Consider the following 27,133-nt stretch of genomic DNA (forward strand, 5'->3'; position numbering starts at 1 on the left):
ATATATATATATATATATATATATATATATATATATATATATATTTATTATCACCCTAGCATAGCTTCCACTGTAACATTAACTTCATTTCTTTTATGTCAATTACAGCAGATGTTTTATTTGGATAATCCAGTCCATCCATCACCTTCAGATTGCAGCTCCCCCACTCCGCAACAAACTCAGAGTGAAGCAACCCTCGGCTCTAATCCCTTTGTATTCACAGCCCTGTTCCCACCAAACAATGTCCCAAATCCTAAACCAAGCTCAGCAAACCTATAGGCCACCTGTTTGCAAGTAAATGTGCTGCTAAAAAGACCAACAAAAAACCTTAATAACAAAGCAGCAGTTTTAAGACACCTAAAGCATAATTTTACATATGACCATGCAAAGAGCTCTTATAGGTTTAACGTGCATTCAAAAAATATGAATAATCTGTATCTGTTTTTGGCCAGTTGTCTTGTTTCTAGCCCTGTTTGGGGTTTTCTGGATGAAGTTTCTGGCATCGTTGTCAAGGGAGATGACTCTCTCCATCTGCCTCCACCGTCAGTAACCCATCTCCATCATGCTTTATCAGAAGGAGCTGCGCCACCCCCCACCTTCCAGGACCCTCTTCACCGCTCTGACAAGCCCACCCCCTCCTCTATACATAAGGCTGAGATGACAAGTGTCCCGACTCTTTGTGCGGGCCGGGATAAGACAATGCCACACAGCACTACAGAACATCATCCATCTCGCGGGGTCATCAATCTGGCACACAAAAGATGAAATGTGGCTCGAGCTCCCCTCTTGCAAAGCGGTTTCGTTTTTGCTCGGAGGTGACTTGTTTCCCCAACTCTTCTTCAAGGAGTTCCTCTCGGTTACGGCCCTGTATGAGGAAAGTAGCTAAAGCACATGCATGCAACAAAACAAAACCCAAACAAGTACCTATTCATTCAACACCAGTACTTTCAAGTATCCTTTAGCCTTTAAAAAGCTTGATTGAAAATTAATTCAATCCTCCAAAGTGTCCTGACTTGAAACCTCAGCCAATTTGGTGTGAATTAAAAGCCCCGTGCCACACGAGTAACATCATCTACCTTCTGTTTCTCCTCCTCTGTGCCTAATTAGATTGACATTGCCCCAAAACCAGCATGGAGCTTTAATTTTCCTTTGTTCACAGCCTGTTAAAGCAGCGGGCCTCCATTTCATTTGCGAGTTTGTATCAGCAACACAATTTTAACAAGCTAACCCGGTGGTGTTGACATTTAAGAAACAATTTGCAAGTGAAAAATCTCTTCTCGTGCACTCAAAGTTTGATTCTAATGAACAGGAGTCTGCTTTTTGTAGCAGCTCTTGTCTCGGCTCTCTTAAATGATTTGTTCAAAACTTGAATTTTGGGTCAAGGTTATAAAACCTAGCTCATCCGAAGTGACCCGATAAACAAAAACTCAAACTTCTTCTCGGGGGGGAAATGCTCAGACGTCGTGTCGGCTGTGTTTGAAACAAAAGAGGTCACGCAGATTGTACAACAATGCAATCCAAATCCGTAATCCTTTTTGCTCTAATGTTCCATAAACCGTTCAGCTAACATATCAGGTTAACCTGTTAATCTGCTGTCCGTGTCTCTGTTAGGAGCTTTACACACAATCAATATGATGAGCCTCGGACAGACTGAGGCCACTCCAATCACACACTGCCGTTATGAACCCCATAAAGCAAACATATGTGTTTTAGGACACGTGAACACCATAGCCTCTAACACTGCGCACCCTCAAAACAGTAATTTTGTCAACAAATATTTAAATTACTAATAGTTCAACAGGAGAAATGGTTGATTAGGTTTCAGACCGTTGCTGCAGGTTGACTGGAGGCTCCAGGCAGATGGTTGACCTTTACATTAGCCTTCACCTTGCAGTAATAAGTTAAGACAGACTAGGGGCTTGTTCTTTTTGAAAGGAGCTGAACCGGACCACCTCAGGTTAATCTCACTACGGCCTGAAATGCCCATGAGGGATTAGGCCCAGTGTACACCTGCTGCTGATTTTTAACGCACAATATTGCTCCCCACTGAGGCCATTTTGAAAACACAAAGTCAGAGAACATATATCAAAGTTTGCAGTTGTTTTTTTATGTCAGTGCAAAAGAAAATGCATGTTTTTGCATGTGTTTTCTTAAAAAAAACATAGCTTTATGCTTGAGTATTAAATGAAATGATTGTGTGTTCTGTCTAATTTACAAGTAACACACTTTTTCATGTTTATTGCAGCACTTTTAGAAGGACTCATTTAAATTAAGGCAACATAAATCAGATGATTCAAACTCCGTGTTGTGACATATTATCCTCCTGGAAGAATTTGTTGAATCCGTCAGACACAACCTATGACTGTGATATCCCTCTCAGGAGATTAAACATCAGCATCAAGCCATTTAAGAAAACTTTCGCATAAAGTTTGCATCTTATGAGTCCGACAGTTTCTCACGGTTGACTTGTGTGTGTAGTTTTAATGGCACATCCGACTCATCAGTGTGTGACTGACCCAGTAACTTTTACTGATGCATTACTCCTCAAATCAGCAATAGTTTGGTAAAGGATTTCATTTTCACTTTTTTGCTATTTTAAAAGCTGAACTCTTCTAAAAACCAAAGCAAATTAAAAAAAACATGTAAAAGGTTTCATTTTTTTTGTAAATTGACATTCCTGTGGTAAGTCAATGTCATTATTTTTGTACATCAATATAATTACTTTAAATGTTCATATGTTCTTCCATGGATTAGTTTATCTGAAAAAAAGGGAAACCTGTTCACCTTGATTAAACTTTGTTTCTGTTGTGCATCAGAACAGACTGTTTTGTGAACATATTGTGCACCCTGATGGACAAAACACGTTTGTGTATAACTTGGCAAAATGACCGACCAGTCACAATTTAAGGTCCACTCTTTGTCTTTGACGTATATTATGACAACATTTTTGAAAAATATAAAACCCCACTTTAAATTACCTTAATGTTGTGCAGACATTTGTGGGAGTCATGCAATGTTCATATTCTGTTTACCCTTCATGCAACAAAAATATGGTAGCATTTATTTTGGAAAAGTTTTGTTTTCGTTTTTAAATTTCCTTAAATTATTTGTCAGAGTGTGGGAAGATAATAGTTGAGTCATTTTGCATAAAGCAGTTCATAAACAAACCTCTTTAAGGAAATCAAAGCGTCATTTTGTGGCGCTTCCGATACTATTCCTCCCCCTTGTGGTTAATAGAGGCAACACCAGCTGTGTACTGGCTTTTCAGACTCTTGTCCCTCGGAGGCACCCGTAGGCGCACGGAAAAGACAGACGTGTATTTAGACGTTAAATGGGCAGTCTCTTACAGAACATTCTGACAGGGATGCGAGTCGGCGTTTTGTTCGCAGTTTGTTACAGCGTTACAAGTCACTAATGAATTTAAAAAAGAATGGCTTTCGACTTAAAGTTAGACTTGGGAAATTGTCAACAATCGTCAATGATGGATAGCGAAGCGGGAATCCTGTCGTTCGACCAGGGAGGAGAGTGGGGTAAGGGGGCTGGTTCTTTCTGGAAACACACATGAAGCTGAGCTAGCAGCAGATAGGTACTCTGGATAACCAACACTTTAAAAGCAGGGAAGGGTCATAATATCACTTTAAACAAGTGTTTTCTTTCCGAACTACCAGTAGCTAAGTTTGAGGTTGACTTTAAGACGTTAGTTTCGGTGTTGTTTTATTTCGGCTAGCCTGTTAGCATTAGCTAACCGTGGATGCTAAGATGATGTAAACATCAGCAGCAGGACCAAACATAAAGTACTTTATAATGTCGAGACTGGATAATAATACAAACACTAAAAATACTGTATTTTAGTATAAAAATAAGCTCTATTGGATTATTCCCATGATTGTAATCACAATAATAATAGTTTCAATGCGGATGTTATTACACAATGTTATGATGTAATAATAATAATATATTACTTACATTCAAATGTGTTATTTTCGTGTGCTAATAAATTATATTACTCTGAAATTGGAAAACATATCAAGACTTAATTAAAAAAAACAGCAATGAAAAACTGATTCTGTATAACTGAGGTAGATGTAGAAAACAAAACCCCCACTAATTTTAGTCAAATTAGGTTTTTATTAAAGTCAGTGATGTTAGATGTTAGTGCACATGTAAAAACAGTTCTTCAGTTTTGTTTTTATGATCAGATCTAAAGGCAAAATACTAATTGAGAGAACATGTGACACATCAGACAAACATTTCTTATGACTGAGACTTAAAAAAGTCAAAACATCAAGCAGCAAAACTGGTTACAACCTGCAAAACACACATGAAGTGGAATATAAAACAACACCTTGTGCAGTCATAATTAATGGGTAGGGTTTTTTTTTCTTCCAGCAGCCAAGCCTAAAATCCATTTTTAGCATTACGCTAAAAGACAAAGTTGCGTCAGGTTTCATTGCATGATTGGATAAGACTGCAGACATCACTGCACCCGGGCTACTTGGTGCCAATCTGTCTTACCCTTGCAGCGTTGCTCGTAAACAGAAATGTGTTGATAGAAGTGAAGGCCAGTGCTTCTTAACTTTACCCCCTTGTTGAAGCCACTGCAGTAAAACAACTTGGAGAACAGCTATTAAACAGGAAATCCACAGAGGAAAGCTCCGGGGTCTGTCAGAGTTCAGACTCAGAGCTGCCGGTCATTTCACAAGTGCACTTTCCTAGTCAAAGGCATCACTTCCTTCACACAACATCTGCTGTCTTAGTAGTCCTCACTGTTTCAGTGGTGCATCTCTCCCCCCCCCCCCAATTATGCAGATAAATCTGAAATCTTAAAAAAAAAAAAAAAATTGCATTGATGAACATACCAGTAACCTGTTTGCCATTTTGCACAGTGTCCTTCTGACTGAGACGACTTTTGTTTTCATTTGACACTATATAAATCAACTGATTTAAACCAGAAACACGCTTGGATGCAATAGTGCCTGTAACTGACCTAATGAAACTGAAACGTTCAACTCTTTTGTTCCATCTTTTCGGGGGACTGAAAGCATGTCGTGTTCTGTATTTCTCGTCTTTACGCAGATATAAGCCTGTTTGATGAACTGGGTAGCCTGGGGGACGCAGATGAGCTGCTTGAAGCCCTCGAGAGCGGAAGCTATGTGAGTAACTCACTCTCTCAGTGAAGTTATTGCGACAAACGCACATCACTATAAACCATGTTTGAATGGCATAGGGTGTAACATAAAGAGGAAAAACCCAAACTTTTGGCCAGTAATAGAGATATTTACAATAGTTTCTGTCTGTGATTTAGAGAATAGCTTGTATAAACATCTGCTTTACACAGGAGGCTGAAAATGATGGGCTGTTTTTGAATGTTTACTCCATGAAGTTCAGTAAAAAAAATCTAAATATATATGTTTGATTCTTCAGGCCAACGAAGGTCCAGATCTGGATTTTGATATTGACATTCCTCCTTGGAATGAAATTGACACAAGCAGCACTTGTACAGGTAAAATAACACAGGTGTTAAAGTGTGTAACATTTCATTTTACCAGAAAGGGATGACTGGATGTTGTTTTATGTGCAGCTCTAGGTTTAATGTACTAATTATATGTCCCTGCTACGTATTAACATTACTCTTGGTTGAGATTGTTACGATTATCTTCCAGTCACAATCTTTTCCGAAGGTTTACTTTTTGCGCATCTCATTTTGTTGTGGCTGTTTTTACAAGCGAAACGAAAAAAATTCAAGTGATAGAAGGTGCTGGGGCTTGTAGTTAACGATAAGCCGAACGACCTGACATTTTTATGAGACTCTGCGTGACTGTGTCTGTGTCCTTGTGCACCCAGATGGGGAGGTGAGCGTGGACTCCCTGTCACCTGCCCACACTCAGAGCTCTGTCCCCTCTCCTGCCTCCGTGGAAGCCTTGTCTCCTTCCTCCTCACAAGTAAGACACTTCCTTCAGCCCGTCACCCTTCCTAGTTTTCCGTCTTTGGACTGAATTTGCAATGTAAATAGTTGCCGTTGTTACTCGCCGAGCATTTGCGTACGTGACGATCCTTGAATGCAGTTGGGTTTAAAAAAAAAAAAAAAAAGTCCATCAAGATAAGAATCAAACAACAACAGCAGGTTTTTGCATTTGTGGAGTGACACATACTCACCTGAGAAACTTATTAACAGAAGCCTTTAACACCTTGTCTTGCTAATTATTAACTGTCAGTCTGAGCCGTGTGCCACCCCCACCTCATTAAAAAAATGTGCTGACAACTTTAGACACATTAGCATAATTTAGCAGGCAGATGGTATCACGGTGTGTCAAAACAAAGACGAGGGTGGCATTTTTTTTTTTTTCTGGCCCAACAGAGTCAGAACACATTTGTCTGATAATAATCCGGACCATCCAAGGGCACGTTTATCAGCTATGACATTTTGAATTTTGACAAGGGCGCTGGATATATTTCTGTCGAATGGATCTCAAGGACATGCATTACAGCACGACCCTGGAGCTATTTTATCATTTGGCCAAAAAAACAAGTTCTGTACCAGAGTCAGGATCTTAAGTTGGACCTGTTTCTCCATCCAGGATGAGGCTCTGTCTCCTCAGCCCCAGCTTTCTCCGGTTTCCGTCTGCTCAGAGTCCAGTGGGTTTTCTGAAATCTCTCCCCCGCCCAAGAAAGCTGCAAAGAGGACCCCTCAGGGGACACGAGGTGAGGGGTCGTCACATAGCTGCTCATCTGTGCTTTTATTCTCGTTTTGCACCACAGTTTGTGTTTGCTGACAATATATATATATATATATATATATATATATATATATACATTACATTTATCTCATCTCACTCCAAACGCATCACAGCAAAACCAGCTCAGCCAATCAAAAGGCCGATTCAGATTGGCCCGAACCTCTCCATCCAGCCCAAGCCGCTGATTACAGCTGTGCCACTGGCCCCAGCAGCTGCAGCTCCTTTGCAGGCCAAGACGATCATCCTCCAGCCCCTGCAGACCACTGTGCTGCCTGTGGTCAAACTCGCTCCAGTCACCATCCAACCAGCGCCCCCTGCAGGTCAGAACCCACACTGCAACACATTAAAACTTGCAGCCTTTTTTTTTTTTTTTTTTTTTGCACATCATACTGATGCACTGGAAACATTTGCAGGCTGTGTGATTCTTTGGTCAGAGTACTTTGTATCTCATAGTTTAAAGGCAATAAAAATGCTTTGTCATTAACAGTGAATTTGTTTGGTGTTTATGCATAAATATATTGTAGTTTCGGACATGGTCAGTAGATGGTGCTTTAACCTAGGTTAATACATAACAGTGAGTCTCTGACTTTGCATTACTCTGCTTCAAAGTAAAATGGTAATCATTTAACTTTTGGAAATAAATGATGTCCAATTTTGGCTTGCAGAAATATTTTTGGAGGCGTATTCAGCCATAATAAACAGACAGTCCAAAAGGGTTGTTTTTAAAACCAACATGAAAAACGAAATACAATCATGAGCTGCTTTTTGTGTTGTGCCTTAAAGTCCTGATTGTTGGGGGTTTTTTTTGCGGTTAAGCTGGCTTGATGATGTGTGTTACATCAACACTATCTAGGCCAGTATAAATACTTATGTCATCGCTTGGGACCCCAGTGGGTGGAGTATCTGACCTCTCTCAAAGTACATTTGAACTGGGTCTTCCTGTTATGCCTGCTATTGGCCAAAAGGGGAGATGCTTATGCTCCAGATGTATATCTGTTCAGGTTTGGTCAGTGTTGGGGGGTGTTGCTGGTTTAAAGCCTTCACGATGTCCAGCTGGGGAACACATGTTAATTTGTTAAAAAACAAACAAGAGCCTGATCTGGGCGGCAATTTGTTCCTAAATAATTATCAGACTCCTTTTGGATTTCAGCTTTATGAATTCTTTTTACTGGTGGTAAACGTTGGACGCAGAACAGGGAGCTGGCAGCAGATCTGGCTAAAATTTCTGCTTCTACACGATTAACATTGACAGATTGTTTAAAGATGAAGACTGGTGGGTCAATTCGAGGAATGATTTCTGGCTCACAAGGGTTTGTAGTTCCCTGTTGGAGCTTTGTATACAAGCAGGATATTAATCAGCACAGACATCGATGTGTTTTGCTGAGTTTTTGCTAGTTTATTTTCTTTCGGGCGCTACATGTGGGCATATTTGTGTGTGTGTTTATGCTCACACGTCACACAACGTCTGTTAGAAATGTGGAGGCTTAAACTCACAGGTCAAGAAGGCAACCGTTTTCACCACCTGTGCTTTAAACGTATAGCTCCCTGTTAAAGACAGGCAGGGTGATGAAGGTCACCAGAGGTGGAGAGAGCTTAGAGGAACTGGACTGTACCGTCTGCAGCTGGAGGCTCTTTCAGCAGCAAACTCGAGTTTAAAGTCTGTATTCATTTTTCAATATGACATAAACCACGGATTCTTAAAGGTTTTATGAGCAGAAGAGGAGCACTTAGCTGAGGAAGAACAGTGGACAGCTGTTACCTGGCAGAAAAGAATAAAACCTATTTTATCCTCTTTTTTTTTTTTGAGAAACAGTATAGCATGTCTGCTAAAAGAATCTCTTTTTTTCTGCAGTGAACTTCTGCAACAGCTGTTGTTTCTTTTAACAGTTTGCATGTTAGCGTCGAGAAATTTTCATCCCAGTCATACAAAAAAAAAATATTGTTGAGGTTTTTTTTCTTCTTTATACAGTAGATACAGCTCACTGTAGTTCCACCTACAATATAAATGATGATAAACTGTTTCAGTAAGTGCACAATCTAAAGAAAATGGTTTTATCACTAAAAGATAACACAATAAAGATAGAGTAGAAAAGTTTTAGTAGTGCTGTTTAACAGGAAATATGTCTATCAGTGTAACAAATACAAAGATTTTGAACACCTTTTCCAATTTTTTTATTCTATGCATAATTTTCCCCTTAAAGTGAATTTATGTCACCTCTTCCTCAGTCTTTAAAACATGTTATAAAAGATAGAAATGCCTTAAAAATAAAAGACAAAAAGCTCCAACTCAATTTAACCCCTGCATATAAATGTGGAGCAGTTATAATTTACGCAGTTTAGGAAAATGCTCACGGTTGTGCTCATAATCACAGCCTGTGTTAATCCGTGTTTTTTTTTTCTCACAGCAAACAGATGGTTGAAGCGTAACGTAAACCTGTCATTTGAAACTGTGCGTGCGCTGCGTGTTTCCCTCAGGTCGCCCCATCATGCTGTCTCAGCCGAGCCCGTTGCTGCAGATCCAGGCGCAGCGCGACGTCCCTGGCAGCGTGGTTGCTATGCCGACGCTCGCCCAGGACAAGCCTGTTCCCGTTGCCGCAGCCCCGCTGGTTTCTTTCGCGCTTCAGAGCCCTTCCTCGGATGAAGACGTGAGTCACACAACACTGAGATTTACACTTCTAGTCAAAAAGCTCTTATCCCCCCCGAAAAAAAAAAAAAAACAGTCAACACACCTAACACATGTATGTGGGACTCAATATACAAACGCTACCCCAGTTTTACAAGCATCTTGCAAGACTATCTTAGTCTTTTTAGATAAAAAAAAACCCTCACTCATTCCTGTTTTATTTTCTGAAGACTTCCTGTAGGAACAAATGGACATGAACATGTATTTTTAGTTCGTTGGCACAATACCTCGTTAACGTCTTTTGCTTTCTGTTGTCACATACTTAAATAAAGTTACTTCTTTTGAGAAGGATCTGTGCCGTACAGTATGGGCGGCAGTGGCTCAGGAGGTAAGGTAACTGGAGGGTTGTCAGTTCTTTAAACCGCTCAGTCAGCCTCAGCCATTGTGTCCTTGGGCAAGACACTACTGGTGATGGTCAGAGGGCTCGGTGGCGCCGGTGTGATGGCAGCCTCACCTCTGTGGCTGTGGCTACAATGTAGCTTACCACTATCAGTGTATGAATGAGTGAATGATTGTAGTGTGAATCGCTTTGGGACTAGCCTTGGATTAGATAAAGCGCTGTACAAGTGCAAGCCATTTACCATTTTTACCATTTATATGATATCTCCAAGTCTCACTACAAGACCTGACAGACAAGCGATTGCCCAAACTTAACGTGTTTGACAGATTTATAAATTTGAGAAGCCCACGTGGCTCCATTTATTATCATTGGGATTAATCTGCTTACAGTCTGTATCCCTGTTTTGTAAGATGTTAGGTTTGCAAGCTGGGTCGAAGCCTAGCTGCTGCCTCAGCGAGCGACTTGTACACAAAGCCTCTTGATTAGAAGCTGTAGTGACTTCAGATGTTGGGTTCGTATCTGTGGACCTGCTTGTGTGCACGTGCACGCAGCTGCTCAGGCAGACACGCGTGCACTTAGCCTCGTTGTGATCTCCACGGTCACACTCTGACAGAATCCAGTCCAACTCAAACTCCCTCATCGCCATCTTTTCTTAGGATTTGTTTAAAATTTCTCAGACCGTTAACTTTAATTTTTGTTTAAGATGTAAAAATAAACAGCATTTAAACTTTTATTTATGCTTAATGGTGGTGTTTTCCCACTCAAACGGGCTGCATAGACAATACCGGTCAGTTTAGACACTAATGAGCATTTTTATTTCTCAGACCAGAAACAATTTATTTGTATTAGACTCATATATGTTTTCACTTTGTAAGTAAATGACACATCTTCACTTGATACAGCTGAATGTTGAGCTGAAGTGTAGACGTTTAAATAGATTTAGATTTTTTTTGTCTTTTTGTAAAATTGAGAAGACACCTAAAGTAGTTTTTAAGCCTTATTTGACCACTTTTATTTATAAAGCTTCTAAGAGGTCATCGGTTTTATGTTCCAACCTGGAAACTGATCATTTATTGACAATATATTATACTGAAATATGATTGTCTCATTTTAATGAAGCTCAAAAACAATTAAAAGATGTATTTAAAAGGATGGATCGTTGTACTCTGAGGTAAAAAAAACAAGACGTGTTGTGATTCTCACACACGTCATGTTCTCTGCATTTGGTGCTACTGAGATTTGAAGAAATCTCATAATGTACAGTTAACAACAGCAGAGACTGCCGCAGCCAATTAACATAAAAAAAACGAACTCACTGCTCGTCTGTTCGGTTTATGATGTGCTCCTGTGGTCTTTCGTTTGCATTTTTTTGTTTTTATGTTGGGTGGGAAAGTCTTTTAGATTTTTTTTTTCGAGACACGAGGGTTGTTTGCTGGTTTTGGTTTCTTACTCTCTTTATTTGTTGTGTACACGCATCGTGTCGGTGGTGCTGTCACGCAGTGCCTTTCATCATATTGTTAGATTCCTGCAAAACAAAGTAGTTGCTGATTTCTTTTTTTTTTTTTTCCTTGTCTGACCTTTTTAGAGAGTTGACAAAAACATGTCCTACCTCCACCTCCTCCTCCGTTGTTGTTTTTTATTGTTAGCAGAGCCCTAACGTTCAGTGTGACTCATACCCTGCCGAGCATTAAATTGAAAACAAAGCTGCAAAAATGCATCAAAATTCACATGAAAGCTTGAGACGTAACCGAACGCACGACTGGCTAATCACCACATTCTGCATGTCACGTTATGAAATGTGACAGATGTGTTTGCATGAAAAGGGTTCACGTTATTTTCATTGTATAGAAATGAAATGTGGTCCTGATATCCATGAAACCAAAGAACATGAGCCATGATCTAATGTCATAATATTTGTTTTATTAGTCTGGCCAATTCATGTTGAGGTTAACAATGTTGGAACTTGTCCAGGTATTGTGGGTATAATCAAGCAGGAAGGTACATTTTTTTCTGCCAGGCTGAGAGAGTGATGTCAAGGATTTCTGCACTCTGAAGGCCAAAACAAATACACTCTTCTGCCGTTTTCGGAAGCCAATCAAGTCAGTAAAGTTGACGTTGGGCGATTAAAGGGGAGGGACGAGGCACTGAGGGGGGTGGAAGGAGTGTTTAAGCCGATACGTCCGCTAGTGACAGTTAAACAAAAAGTAAATAAATAAAAAAGAGCATTTTCATCACTTTGTATAAGCTGCAAAAATGTGCTGGAGCTCTTCGGTGGTGGTCATACGATCGGAGCGGTGATTTCCGTGTGTGTTCTGTTGATTCCCACTGTGTGAGAGTGTATGCCGTGCTTGTGCTCTCCGCAGCTGTGTTCACTCACCGCGGCTTGGCTGGCTGTCGGACTTGTAAAATACCTCCTTAAAACTGACATGCATGTGCCAGGTGCTGCTGCGAGTTGCCTCCAGTCTGCCTTCTGGGTGTCACCGTGTTTTTATTTCTACAGCACCGTACTCTGGTCCGTATAAGCCCGCGTGTTTAAGCGGCTGCTAACGATTACACGCTTCAGGCAGGTGGTGTGAGGGGCAAAGCCTTTTGCGACAGCTGTAAACAGCCATCAGGGGATTGGATCAGTGTAATGGTATAGGATTCTACACTGTGTGTGTGTGTGTGTGTTGTAGACAGAGTAGGGAAAAAAACAAACTCCTGCCATTAGTTGAATTGGCTTTGCAGGAGGGGATTCCAGGAGATGTTGAGCCTGTTGTGAGTCTTGGGAGGAAGAAAGGCTTTCGAATTAAGTTTAGAAATTTATGCTTTTCTGTTTTTACTTCCTCACGGTGTCCTACCTGCCTGGGTGTCCAGTTAAGTTCTGAAAAGAAAAGAGTTCCTCAGCAGAGCTGTGACACTCAGGCCGTTTTACCCTTGCCAGTTCTCGCTTCCTTTTCCGTCTTCTGCCATGTCCATCTGCTGACAAGCTCTTAAATAGGCTTTTTTTTTCGTTGTTGTTTTAGCAACACTCGGCGGCGGAATCGATCATTCCCTCTCAGGCCTGCTCAGTATGTTAATTGCACTCTGCAGTTGTCCACTGTATATTTCCAAAAGGAGCCGCTGGGAGTTTGTTCCCATCCCTGTTGACTTTTCCCACCAACACATAAACAGAGTTCGAGGCCAGAATTGGTGTTAGCCTGTTCACCATTCGAGGTTTTTTTTTATTATTGTGAAATGCCAATCTTTTATTTATTTATTTATTTTTTCCCCCCTCTTTCTGCTCCAATTTCTCCTCCTCAGCCTCATTGCGCTCCACTCCTTGGTAACGGCTTACTTCTGGTGTTCCCAGGCTTTAGGCTGGTGGCACAGCTCCCAGCTTTGGTCTGGGAGACGGGGGGGGGGTTTCTCAGGAGACTGAACACAAATACAGCGATCCAAATAAGTTAATCACCAGCGGGGTTATTAGGTCCTGGATAATGGAGACTGACCCCGAGGAGAGCGTTTGGGTTTGAAGAAGGACAGTACAGTGGTGGCTGCAGATCGGACGGACAATGAACGTGTTTGGGAATTCTTGACCAATGATTGTTATTTTCCAGAGGGTCATGTTAAAATGGGCAATGTTTAAGTTTGATTTCAGTTCTCGACTCACTAATGTCAAGCAGAAATCAGTACGTTGGTTACCTTTGTGTTCATTTAGTCACTAATTTATTTATTTTCTAAATGCAGTACGTATTTTGTTTGTGCGTCACATAAACAGACAGATTCTGTTTATTTGCAGAGTGACTCAGCATCGAGGACGCTAATTGTCGCAATTAGACTCGGCTGTGGTCGAACTCCTACACCCAGACCTATAGTGACAGTACCATTAAGCTGAAAGAACAACACACTTTATAAACAGATCCTTCCTGATGTTCAAAACTGAGGCATCGCAAGTGACCCCTTGACCTTTTTTTTTTAAAGATTTTGTTGTTCATGTTTTCATGCACAAGCTCAAATCGGTGCATTTTGGGGCTGTTTGTGGCGGAGTCGAGGCTTGATTCAGGTGTCCCTAACTTGGTGGCACGTAAGTAGCGAGAGTAACAAAGTTGATCCCTCTTTTTATGCGATTTTTTTTGTCCTTCATAATCTTTCTTTGAGTGCTTCTTTCACAATTTAACTTAAATAAAAACCCTTTTTTGTATGTAGTGACATTTACACAAACATAATGAGAATCATTGTTAGGAAAGACTAATGTCTACAGTTCAACAGGTTGCTCAGGGAGGACTTTCAGTACTCAGAATAAACAACTCTTTGTCGTCTTTAGATGCGCTTTATTAACAAAGTCATATGTGATTTTTGTTGTGTCCCCGCTTCAGTCAAAGTTGTCCCAGAGGCAGCAGCGCATGATAAAGAACCGAGAGTCGGCGTCGCTCTCCCGGAAAAAGAAGAAAGAGTACCTGACTTCGCTGGAAGCTCGCCTGAAGGTGGCGTTGACTGAGAACGAGGTGCTCAAGAGCGAGAACGGCAACCTGAAGAGGCAGCTGGAGGGCCTGCTGAGCGAGGTGAGCCAAAAGCCGCTGACGCTCTGTCTTTTCTGGGGACGTGGGGTCGCATGTGCACACACGGTCGCTGCGCTGTAACAGAGCTGACAGAAAGGGCTTTCTTAGATCGTGTTGTAATGTGTTTCCACTCTTCTTCCTGCAGAACACTGTGCTGAAGGCGACGGCACCTAAAAGGAGAGCTGTGTGTCTCATGGTGGTTGTGGTGTTCCTAGTTCTTAACGTTGGACCAATGAGGTGAGTTTGGGACACTGAACATCTGTATCCTCTGTATTCCTTCATGTGTTTTGAATAGTAATTTGATTCAGGGGGGCCGGTGGCTGAAACTGAGTTCAAACCAGAAGAACGCAGATGATGGCAGATAGTGATAGCTGAACACTTAACTGTGACAAGGTGAATGCACATGGCTTCAACCGCTGGAGTAAAACAAAACGGGAAGCCCCATGACTCACTGAGAGAATCTTTCTGATGTAGGACATTAGGCAGAAGAAAAGAGCTTGCTGAAAACAGCGGAGGGCTTTGTGATTGAGTGAAGAGGAGTCAAAACACTGCTGCTTTGTTGCAAAAGTCAACATTTCCCCCTTGAGAAACTCCGAAAGGGGTCGAAAGTGCTCGGCGTTTTCAAGTGGTCATTTCTCTTACCGCTGTTTGCAGTAAAAACAGTTGTGACAAATTTTGATTTGCAATATAAAACCTGACTGGAGGGGGGGGGGTGCTTGATCCCACCCGGCTAACAGATGGAGGGATTGTGTAACTGCACAGTCTGAGCCTCATAGTTTACCTTCCACAATAATGACAGATTCTGTGTTTTCATTTAACGAAACAGTTTGTTTTCTGTTGGGACCAGCTTTTTCCACACAGATGTAATCATCTACTCGCTGGGTCTGATAATCTGCCTGAGCTGGGAAAAACGCTTTGACTTCTCTTCTCGACCTCCAGCTCGAATAAAAGTTTCTTGAAACCCGGGATTGAGTTTGCTCTTGTGATGCTAGTTGGGATTTCAGAAGCTGAAAGTCTGCATGCCGTTCCTTTTGCTCATGTCAGTGTTTCTTTGTTTTGTTTTGTTTTGTGCTCTGCAGTGGAAGGTAAAATATACAAGTCGAAATGCATCCCATCGTGCACTCAAGATCAGATTTTATAGTTTGCTGTTACAAAAGAATTGGGTCTCATAAAATGAAGCGGCTGCACAAATTCTTGCCTTTTTTTTTTTGTCTGCAAAGTATCCAGATTTCCTCTCATCTTTTTTTTAAATTTATTTTTAATCCTATCTTCCTTGCCGTCTGTGTCCTCAGTCTGTTTCAGGGTGGCTCCGACTCCAACCTCCACATTTCTCCCATGCAGCCGAGTGGCAGACACCTGTTGGCTTTCTCCACAGAGGCAGAGTCTGATGTGGTGACAGCCCCCCGGCCCAGCAGTAGACCATCCCAGCGGGCAAACAGGTATCGAGCCAAACCGCGCCAGCACCAATTAACATCGCGGTGTTTACAGTAGACCAGGATGCACCTGTGCTTATGCTCAGTCTGCAGCAGTGCAGCTCATTTCCGCACGTGTAAACATGTGCGGCAGCTGATTACCAACTTTGTCCAAATGTCTGAAACGCTGCAGGTCCCCCTGCTAGATGACGGCTGCTGGTACTTTGAGTGACAAAGTGGGAAAATAAGACGAGGTCTTGTTTGCCATCAAACTTTATACATGTATGTTTTTACAGGGCCTTATATATTTGTCTTTCTTTTTTTTTTAAATAATGTCTTCGAGGCCCAGCAGAGACATTCAATAATTGCATGAATAACATTCCTGTTTGGCTCATTACCCGAACCCATGTGTCGTGAAAAAAATGTTTTGCAAGGTGGTCGGAGCATCTGAACGCCTCCGTGGCTTTGCGAGGCTGAGGTGCGTGTTAGGTTTCCGTGTCAGGGATGTTAAGTGTTAGCGCAAACCGTTCATCAGCGGTATCAGGTTTCCCCTGCAGCATTTAACTGGCGCAGGCAAGAAGGAACACATTAGCTTTTACAAAAGGGGTGACAGTATCAAACGCGTAATTTAGAGGGGTTGAAATGGAAGTTGGGGTCCCACTGAACAGGAAGTTGTGTGTGTATGTGTGTCGGAGGGATATTTGGGCCCCTCTGTTAAAGCGATGACTTGGCCTCGGGAGTCTGACATGCTGTCTTGTGGAACCGTTTCCAGGGCATTTCAACAGGAAAAGTCCAAAAAGCTCACATCAAGGAGGCCCAGGGGAAGGATTATGTCGGTGGTATACATTTTCTCCACAAGTGAGCATTGACTGTAGACAGTCTACATCAGCACCTCGAGCTGCTTAATTATTCACTTTCAGGGAAGTGTTACCATTAAGATCAAAGTCAGAGTAACATCTGAGAAGGAAAATTATGCCAGCTAATCAGGAATGATGTCAGTGCAGCGTATGGGAGCAATTCCGACTCTTAGGCTGTTGTGTTCATCTGTCACTGTCGGACTGACCTGTTGGGTTTCTTTTATTTACCATTTTTATGATATTCATACACGATTTAACACAGCATCCGTCTCTGTCCGTAGGTTTGTGATGAGCATTCATCCAATGTGCTCAGTGATTGAAGTTCTCTCCCCTCTGCAAACGTCAAGCAAAGACCAGAATCATGCGATTTTTGTCTCCACTTTCAAGCCATTTAGATCTCGTCTAGATTTCTTCATTAATGTATTCACCGTTTTGCAAATGTGTCACATTTCTTTCTCAGCTTAACAGCTTCTGTGCTCTTTTTTCCCCCCTCTGTTTTAGCGCTGAGGATAAGGCCCTGATGGTTGTGAAAAGTCCCGTCTATATCAGACCTCCTCCCCCCTGTCAGCCTCCAGTTAACAGGACCAAGTGCATCGAGTAAGTAATGAAATAATTACGTGCTCCACAGCGGTGTTGGCGTTCCCACTCCTGCGCAGGAAAGCAAAATCGCTCCATTTATTTTGTACCTAAAGTTAAAGAAAAACACTTTAACCGTGGCAGGTTGGCTCACGAGTTGAGGGGTTGGGTCCACCGTCACGAAGTCGAGCAGACCAAATCCAGGCGCACGAGCAACGGCAACCTCAAACCCAGAAGGCCCGTTCTGGTAAATCCTCTCAGCATGTTGTTCAGAACAGGGATACACGTTCACCGGATCTCCCCTCACACCTTCATGTTTCCAGCCTCTAATTTCTCTTCTTTTGGAGCTGACTTTAATCCCTGACGGGGAGCTGTAGGATTAGTGCCCCCTGCTCTCTTTTCCATCATTTCTTTGGTCCAAATCTGTCACAGTGAGTCTGATCCACTCAGAGCTGCCCAGCGTGCCCAAAAAACAGAACAGGTGGTCGTGTTTCCTTTCACTTGTGCTTCAGCCTGTTTTAGCCCTTGAACCCTGCACTAATTAAAAGCATGGGACTCAGAAACCTTAATCTCTCGGAATAGCAATAGTCTGTTACTAATGCATTTATTTATAATACAAAATGGGCAGGACTGTGTCCTGCTTTCGAATGGTTACTTCATGTATTTATACAAAGACTTAAACCATGGTGTCTGTTTTCCCAGCAGAAAACAGAAAACGAGGAGGCTGACATTGCTCAAATTGTGACCGTCCCATATAAAGAAGCTGCTGAGAAGTGAGTAAAAGCTGTTCACAGTGTCTTTGTGTCCCTCACAGGAGCAAATCAGTTTTATTTTTCACGTTTTTGTGTTACATCTTCAAACAAACTTGATGTGTTGGGGGTATTACATTGTTTAATGCAGCTCTGCCATGTTTAATGTCTGAATTTCATTGAAATTTGTAATAAAACTGTGATATTTGGATATTTTACAGTATGCAGTGACTAGAAAGACTGACTTTTGGACACAGCTTCACAGGCTTGAATCGTTTCTGCTCTGTAATGTAACTCAGACAAATGGAGTCAGTTTTTTTTTTTAATTTCCTGTCATAACATCTGAAAACGTGCGAGGCATAAAAAAGAAAATTCCTCTCGAACTTCTGCGGGCCCTACATTCTTCAGTGACCACAACATGTTTTATTTTTATGTAGCCCAGTTACTGTAGCTTGCAGTCAAACCTTTAGTTTCTAAAGTGTGTTTTGTGGTGCAAAAAATTGACATTAATTTCCTCGATCTTCTTATTCAGTTTGTGATTGTTCGCTATGATCAGATGTTTTCTTTTCCCATCAATGTTCAGCTCTGACTGGCTCTCAAATAGGACTCAGTGGTCAAATATAACACAGTGAGATTTGATTTGTTAGACAGCAGTTCATGTCTGTTACGTTTAACTCTGTCGGAGTTTTCCGGTATTTATCTGCATTCCCGCAATTCCCCAGCAGGCCTCCGGGCAGCGAGCTGCAGGTGTACTACGCCCCTCAGCACACCTACGGGGACTTCTTCGACGAGCTCAACCGTCGCGGCGACACTTTCTACGTGGTGTCTTTCCGCAGGGTGAGTTGAACGTGCCCGGTTGGTGCGTGACTAACTCCGATTCGGGAAGAGAAGCAACTGCTAGCTCGCCTCACGAGTCTGACTCAGGTCTTAAACGGATGACACAGAGTCAAAGAAACTCAGGCTTTAGAGGAATGTCTTTTTGGTTTTTTTTTCTTGACATCTTTCTTCCATTTTCGTCATCGTTTTCTCAGTTTACTCAACTAAATCATTAAAAAAACTGAGTAATAGATTATGTCAAGGCTGATGTTAAAAGCCCAAATAACAACAGAGAGTTCTCATTTAAGACCGAAGCGTTAAGGTTGGGTGTAGCTCCTCATAGCCTGTTGTTTCCACCAGCATCGGTTGGTCCATTTGCAATTTGTATTTTCCTTGTTTGAGACATCCCAGGATTTTGTTATTCTGGTGAGACAATTTGAACCATGTGGTCAGACGTCGTGTCCAGTTTCTTTCACTGAACAAGTCACAAAGAACTGGCTGTAAGTTGTCATGGTGACAGTGGTGACAGTGATGCATTTCAGCCCCACGTACCATCCTTTCAATCTAAAATCTTATTAATCCAGTTTTATTCCTTTATTGAATTCCGATCAATGTGTTGTTTTTATTTCAAAGATTTGAACATTTTTAAGCACATTTAGCTACTTACTAGACTGTCAGATATTAATGATAGTGATTAACATTTTATGTGATCATGTTTAATGAATCAGTTATTGAAATGGTCTTTTCTGTTTTTTTCATATTTCGAGACAAAAATGTAAATGAGAAGCCAAAAAAAAAAGAAACCGTTTGGATAAAAGCTTTTAAAGAAACACGAGACAATGCCATCCAGGTACAGGTTGCAGACTTGTTGTTTGCTCTGAAAAGTTTGTGTTTGCACAGCATTTTATTACCCTTTTTAATGCACTTTATTTGCTTTTTGTTTCCTGGGTTGCAGTATGCCAGTGCCTTTTGTTTTGTTCCAGTCCTTATTACGTCAACACAAGACTGCCAAAACTCTGGATTAAATTTTGAATTTGTCCAAATTAAGTCGAGCACCACCCATGGCTGACTTTTGTCCCCCGAGGTGAAAATGTTTAGCCGTTCATCACAGCTTGTTCTGGCTCTCTGTCCAGCAGCCGAGGGCTGGATCAGACGAATGGTCACGCTTAGGTTAAGGTTACTGCAGGCCGTCAAACTTTACCACCTGTGTGTCTATTTAGAGGTCCAAAGGGGTGATGCAATGGAAAACGCAACTCTCATGATAGAAAAAAAAAACCTGAGACTGCTGTTCTGTTTGTCATTTCTGGTTTTGCAGCACTCTTCATGTTTCAGCACCAGCGGCTGCGCGTTAACGTGCACGGAGATGAAGTTGTGGAAACCCTGCTGGCTTTCGCTGTTAGTGAGGTTCAGGGAAATGTCGCCCGTTGTCATGGGAGCTGCGGCTTTGTGTGTAATTGCGACCGGTTTGATGGTTGGCCGGTGTCCTAATGAAGTAGAAATGCTTTCCGCCCTCTCCCCTGTCGCAGACGCTTCTCGTTTTTAGATCAACTGATTATTTTGGCTTACATCTCCTCTACTCTCCTTAATCTCTGACTGTTCTGTCTGTTGTTACCTTGACATCTTTATCTTTTATTTTACAGTATTTTCCGGACTATAAGGTGTAATTAAAAGCCTTAAATTTTCTTAAAAAAACGACAGTGCACCGGAGCGCCTTATATAAGGAAGAAGTCGTAATGTTTAACGCTTGCAGCATTAGGCCCCCACATACTTGAGCGTACAGATTGCCTAAAATTGTCCCGTGACAAGTTTCAGTCATGGCGTCACCGGATGAGGAGGAAAGGATCGCTTGCCTCTTAGCTTTAAAAAACAAAAACAAAAGAAAAGGAGGTGCCTTCAGCTCTGTTTCTTCACCACCAGGGCAGCCACCGCACACATGCCAGTGATCTCAGACAGCAGCAGTCGTGCTGTTGCCGATTCTCACCTGAGAGCGGGTGGTGTCGCACGCAAAACAGTTCGATGTGAACACCGTTTCTCGCCGGGCAGTTTATTGTGCGACACCAAGTATTGTGCAGTATTCTCCAAAAAGACAGGGGGCTGCTTTGTTTCGCTTAATGCGCCTTATATACGACAAAAGTTTGAAAATGGACCATTCATTGACAGTGCGTCCTATAATGTGGAAAATATGGAACTCTGGCTGTGTAAGGCCCAAAAGATGGAGTTAACCTCCAACAATCTCAGTTGAATTTCTGAATAAATGGGCTCTCGCCCGGTTGAACCAAGTTACTAATTACTTTTAAAACAACAACCAAATCCATAGGATGAGAAAAGGATCCTAGTGATCATCGAAAACGTAAAAATATCTTAGCCTCTGCTGTTTTTATTAAAGCACTAAACAGCAGATTTTTATTTATGTCAGTCCTGTTCTTGTTTGGAATCATCGTACTGCTAAGATCAGATTTTTCCTCCAAGAAAACGACAAAGAATAATTACTGTCCCATGTTAAATTCATTTTATTCTTACGTTTTCAAATGTTTAGCAGAAAACTGGACACTCCTGCAGCACGTTTTATGCTTTAAAGTCAGCTGTCTTGGCGACTTGGCCACAGCAGTACTGACTCTGTTGAAGTTGATAACGCGAGCGCATTCAGATCTAACGACTACACGCAGCCAGCCTGTTATTTAGTGAATTTCTTGTTCCTCTTGATGACCTTCTTTCCTTTGTTCTCAGGATCATCTTTTACTTCCTGCCACCAACCACAACAAAGGAAGTCGACCCAAGATGTCTGTTGTGTTGCCAGCCATGAACATTAACGGTAAGTGCTGCAGCACAGACGCAGCAGATGGAGAGACGGCGAGACAGATGAAAGGGAAGCTGGGAGACGCTTCAGAAACGCGTCTCTCCACAAGAGCGCATTGCTTGTCTAATCAGACATGCCTTAAACTTATTCTTTAAGGTTATTTAGCTCATACTGATCCTGTCTCTACTTCCGAATGTACCTCAGTGATACGATTTGGGCTACTTGTTCATTTGAAATGGCTTTTCCTTTTCTGTATTTCATAATGGAGGGGGGGCGGGGGTAACGGTTTCCTGACATCTGGTGTCTTGTTACCAGATGATCTGCTCGTCCTCCCTCAGAGCCATTAGTTATCTGTAATGTCCTTCAGCTTTTGATTCTGCTCACAGTTACATCTAGAAGAGTATCCAAAACACGTCCAAACAACTCTTATCTAGCATTTTTTTCCCAGTTTTTTTTTGTTTTACTACCAAACTTGTAGACCAGTTAGAATATCTGGAATTTATTTAGTTAATGCTAAAAAAAAAAGGATAGTTTTGTTTTAAAACTAGTGTAGATCAGTTGTTATGTGACACGACTGTGATGGTTCCATTAAATCTAAGTTCTTTGCTCTGAGGAAATCTATAAGTTTTCTAATGTGTCTGATGAAGTACGGCGTTACTTTCAGACTATATTTGGTTCCACTTCACATTGAAAGAGCAGAGACACAACTCGTCTGTCCTGATGTGCTCTCGAGGACTGCTGTCTGCAGCTTATCTCAGTGGGTGGAGATCCAAACGGCACACAGTTGTCATTACGGGGAGGGGGTTCTTTCTCCAGCCCATTTGAGCAGCAGTCACCCATTCGTTTGCCTGCCTGGCCTCAAACGGAAACCGGCAAGAAACGTTTTGACACTGTCTCCCGAGCTAAAAGCCTCGGACTTTCTCCCGCGCGCTTGTTGCCAAATCGCTGTTTCATGACTCATAAAAGGACAAATGGTTGTAATTTCCATGAGCTCGTCTAAGGTTTTCTCTGCCGGTGTGCCAAAGTCACGTCATTTGAGGTGTCATTGGAAGGAGCTCATCCGTTCTCTCGGTTTGACTTGAGTCCGATTAAACCGAAAGAAAACTTGCGTTTGGGGGGTTTATGAGTCGCTATAAAGACGGCTGATTTGTCATTTTTTTATTAGATTAATAAAAACATCTTGTTCTTGTGTTGCCTCGTTTGATTTTGGCAAAACACCAGCCACAGTTTTGATTAGTGTTTCAAAAAAAAGAACCTCTAAGGAGAGTCAGGGGAAACGAAGCCTCTTATGAAGCAAGAATGGCACAGTGATTGAAAAATGTTTCATCTTTCCCTGGGAGAGAGTTGGATGAAGATTGTTCTTTCTTGGGGGAGGGTGTTGGATTAAGACTGTTGAAGGTAAACATTGTTCTTGGTTCATCTTATCACAGAAGAATGTTAAGGTCGGACAGATGACCCGTCGAAATGCCAGTGAAAAGTCGAGTCCAAGACCTTGTTTTCAGCTGATAGCCGAATGTCCAAACAAAGGTGGTGTTCACGGAGACATATCAGGTCTCGGAAAATCTTTATTTGTCCCCGGAGGAGGTTTTTTTTTTTTTTGATTTGCCTGATTCGTCGCGGATGCAAATTCAAAGCCTCGTGTTCCTCTCAGGCTGTTTCAGACACCGAGAAGCCTCCATCCAAGTCAAAGAGCCGACGAAACAAAGGCTTATTGTGATCTGCAGCGCACACACACGCACACACGCACACAGGCGTGCGGTGTTCCCATTTTTTTTACCATTTTAAAGCCACATGTGTCACAGATTACAAACATCAAGTGTGAATATACATATTTATCTGGGCAGCATTGCTGGAAATCAGAGGCGCTGTACTCCTGAAGGCGCACGATTGCTCTACGCTGGGGGATAATTCTTTCCAGCCCCCCTGTTGTTGCCGTCCTGTAGGAATGCTGGCTTTTTATAGCCACTAAATGGTTTTCATTTGGCGGAGGTGGATTGACGCTGCCGTCTCCTCTGTCTCGGTCAGCGACTGAGCATTAAAGATGGAGCCTTTGATGCAAGCCCTCCTGGGGGGGTTTCTGTCCGGCTGTGCAGTTTTGGTAAAGTTGCTCCTTCGATCCCCGCTGAAGGGCCATCTGGCTCAGCACCGGTTCCTTATAAGGGCCGATGGTTGTGTTTACGTAACGGTCTGAGTTTGAGAATAGCTCAGTGGAGTGGCAGCGACGCGTTCGGATGGAGGAGAGGAATGTTTGTGGAATGATGTCACATGCAGGTGGATCAACTGAGGGAGCAACACACCGCGGGTTTATTTTTACTTCTCTAAGGTTGTACGTGGACTGTAGATTAAAAAAACACAACAATCACACGGATTCATGGTAGGTTTGGGGGTCAGGCTTTTTATTTTACCTCTCTGATCCAATCAGAGCATCCCCACCACTTTTTTTTTTAAATAAATGCTCTCCTCCTCGTGCAAATGCTTAACTATCAACTCTTTTGAAAGGAACATGTTGGTAGCTCCATTATTGTCTGGTTCCCAACAACTAGACTGAATGTGGGAATGTTTTGTCCTGCGTGGTTTCCAGAAAAAAAAATCGAATTGTTGCCGAGTTTCCATCCAACATGAGATTTAAATAAAATCCTGCTGAGATCATTGATTTGTTTTCTATTAGCTCTGGATTATCATATTAGAGCGGATTGCTCAAGGGAGTTAAAAATATATATTTAGAAAGTAACAAGTTATGGTTTAAATCCCATTTGAGGCCAGAACATTTGATGCTTCTGTCTATAAAAGCCTAAAAATATCTAATATCATGTTTCATGTTAAAAAATTTAACTCTTGAAGGTTTTGAAAACAAGTGATAATTAGCTTTTTGGATAACTTGGGTATATTTTTATTGAACTTGTTTAAATGTTGATTAAACTAGTGTTCTTTTTTGTTGTTTTTAAGCTGAAGAAAACCTTATTTGTTTTTGTTGGCATGATTCGGTCCATTGTCCATCTTCTAATTTTCGAGTTGAACTGGAGACGCAGGTTTGTCAGCACACAGGCTCGGTTTGGATGTGATTATGCTTGGCGACGACTTGCTTCCTTCCTTGTGTAAAGAGGACCCCCCAAAAAAAGGAAAAAAGCTTCCTTCATGAATGTAACCTTAGAGTTTGCTCCGTTTTGGCAGCCACCTTCCTGTTGAGGCGCTCTCTTCGGTTTCCCCGTGCATGGATGCATTGTTGCTGGACGTTAGGCCCTTATCAGCGTAAGGCAGCTGACTGTGTGGCTGGAGGCTTTCTGGAACGTTTCCACATGGCACAAATAAGTGGCAGTAATAAGGCCACGGACAACTGGAAGGCGGATTTGGCAGCCTCTTCCAAAAGGTGGACTGTTTCACTGTTCAGGTTTCCCAAGAAGTTAAAGATTAGACTCTTAGATAATCTGTTGATGGGTGGATGGATTTGTCCCTTTCATTACATTGGGATTACTGTACACATAATTACATTAAGGAGTAACAGCTTGAAGTTTGCCCACAAGTCTAATTACATTCCCATCAACTGTGCTTCATGTTTACTGCAGTGCAACGTACCGTAACATTAGCTAACACGAGCCACTTGTAAGCTATTAGTCATACATGTTCAAGTCAATCTGTGTGTTTCGTTTGTGAGAAATAATGGGTGTTTAATGTGAGACGGGGATCACAGAACCGCCATTGTGGCTTAAACATGCAGCAATGTCAGCACCATGAAACGGAGGGGGTGGGGGATATCCATTATTATTATTATTCAGTATTTTATCTTCTCCAGCTCACACCCTGACAGAAGCCTAGTTTTCTAGAAAGTAAAATAGAAGAGGCTGATTTCTTGATTTGGCCTTTAAAACACACGAGCCATTTTAAAGTTTTATTCCAGGTGGAAAACAGTCTGACAGTCTAATCCGTGGTCCAGTCATGGAATCCTGCGTTTTGCAGGAGAAGCTATCACACGGGTGCATTCAATGTCTTGCGCAGGTGTCTGGAAATAAAAAGCTGCAGCTCCTGGGTCACGAGAGCGCGATAAAACCGACCGAGGCGCGTTCCAGACGAGGAGTGTCATCTCCACCGACACACGGTGGAAGTTTTCTGAAGTCGTCGATGCCTGTCGCTGCATTTTGCAAGAGTGTCCCCCTTTGAAGAGTGCCATTTCCAGAGGCAGAGTAGAGTTTGGCTGCGGGAGACAAAGATCTGTTTACAAGTAAAACATTTTTCTTTCAAAAGAAAGCTCCCAGTAATTGCTTGTTTGTTGGTTAAGACGAGACCGTGAGAACATAAAGTAACCTGTAGACAGTCTGTGGTGGGAGGATTTATTCACACACAATGGCCTGACTTCATAAACACAGATTACTTTCAGTGTTGCCTAAGTTTCCGCTTCGCCGAACACAACTGCAGGGACCCTGACTCAACTTCAGTGAATACTTCTTTTCTCCCTGCCATTTTTTTCTTTTTTTCGGTCAGACTTTTCTCATTTTCTTCTCTCCCATTTGCATGTCCTGCTCTTGTTTAATGCTGCTTTGTTTATCTCCATGATGGCGAAATCCGGATGTGACTCACCCCTAGGCTCCATCTGTAACCCACCTAGTTGCCTCTTTCCTCCACTGTCTCAAACAATCCTCCTTTCTTGCTCAGAAGGCAGCTTTGAGTTTTCACTGAGTCATTTGTCTTGCCGTAAACCCACCCAGTGCCGTATTTTACGTAGAGATCTTTGCTCGATTTTGATCTCCTAACAACTCGCCTCTTCCCTTCTTGCCACTTCAGACAGCATCATCAAGGACAAAGAGTTCGAGGTGATGATGCAGATCGACTGCGAGGTAACGGACACCAGGATTCTCCATATCCGATCCTCCAGCATTCCACCTCTACTGCGGGCCAACCGGACAGGCACGTTTTACCAGCGCGCGCCGACCAACACCAAGGCCGCGCCTCCCGTCGGTGTCCTAATGGGGTCTGCGTGAGCTCGCCCCGTCAACCTCTGCCTTCTCTGTAACTCCTCCTCAACACAATCCATGAAGAGAAACAACAAGATAAGACCTCAGTTTGCTCATTTTAGATAAAAACAAAAAAACTGGACAACTGGTGTGGTCCAACAGATTTTGTCTGTCTGTGATTTGAATTAATGCGCTTTTCAGAATTCTGGGTCCCGACCTCTGAACCTGGAGTCACCCCATCACAGCACAATTACTTCTACTTCTTACAGCTCCGTTTTTGTTTGTTTTCTACTCAGCAGCTTTAGAGCTGAATACAGAAAATCACTTTTATATTAATAATGCGCCTCTCGCGCAATTACTGCTGGAGATGGGACGAAGCGGGTGAAGAAACTGGATGAATGGGTGTTTAGAAGTAACAACACAGCTTTGAGAAAAATGGGATTTGGTTAAAAACAACAATTTTTTAATGAACTTGAGTGTACAAAGGATGCATTTTGAAAACTCAGGAAGTCAGGTAGTCTGAAAGCTACCAGGCTCTAATGTCGATATTCCACGTGCTGTTTGCAGACTTTATTAATGAATAATTTCAGTCCGAATTTGGGGGTCTTTGCACTGTCTTTTTATATATATATATATATATATATATATATATATATATATATATATATATATATATATATAGTATATTGATATTTATTTC

The 27,133-nt window shown here is 42.1% G+C and overlaps 1 protein-coding gene across 4 annotated transcripts; it reads left to right on the plus strand.

Annotated features, from left to right (window-relative positions):
- Positions 1-3,430: 3,430 nt before the first annotated feature.
- atf6 (activating transcription factor 6) lies at positions 3,431-27,071 on the plus strand. Of its 4 annotated transcripts, none has more exons than XM_017407454.3 (16): positions 3,431-3,530; positions 5,077-5,153; positions 5,425-5,503; positions 5,845-5,942; positions 6,579-6,702; positions 6,851-7,057; positions 9,213-9,382; positions 14,098-14,283; positions 14,426-14,517; positions 15,573-15,719; positions 17,051-17,146; positions 17,270-17,372; positions 17,828-17,898; positions 18,600-18,711; positions 21,418-21,502; positions 26,264-27,071. In XM_017407454.3, exons 1-16 carry the CDS (start codon positions 3,431-3,433, stop codon positions 26,458-26,460), a joined length of 1,944 nt encoding a protein of 647 aa, XP_017262943.1. In that variant the 3' UTR covers positions 26,461-27,071. The 4 variants fall into 4 exon arrangements, with proteins under 4 accessions (XP_017262943.1, XP_024859749.1, XP_017262941.1 ...); XM_025003981.2 differs by having other exon boundaries at positions 17,831-17,898; XM_017407452.3 differs by having other exon boundaries at positions 18,597-18,711; positions 26,264-27,070.
- Positions 27,072-27,133: the final 62 nt, after the last annotated feature.

Source organism: Kryptolebias marmoratus, linkage group LG24, assembly GCF_001649575.2.
Source record: "Kryptolebias marmoratus isolate JLee-2015 linkage group LG24, ASM164957v2, whole genome shotgun sequence".
NCBI lineage: Eukaryota > Metazoa > Chordata > Actinopteri > Cyprinodontiformes > Rivulidae > Kryptolebias > Kryptolebias marmoratus.

Coding starts and splice junctions, on each gene's coding strand:
- atf6 (XM_017407452.3), top strand. CDS start 3,431: ATGGCTTTCGACTTAAAGTTAGACTTGGGAAATTGTCAACAATCGTCA. Junction 5,154..5,424: donor CCCTCGAGAGCGGAAGCTAT/GTGAGTAACTCA, acceptor TTGATTCTTCAG/GCCAACGAAGGTCCAGATCT. Junction 21,503..26,263: donor GCCAGCCATGAACATTAACG/GTAAGTGCTGCA, acceptor TTGCCACTTCAG/ACAGCATCATCAAGGACAAA.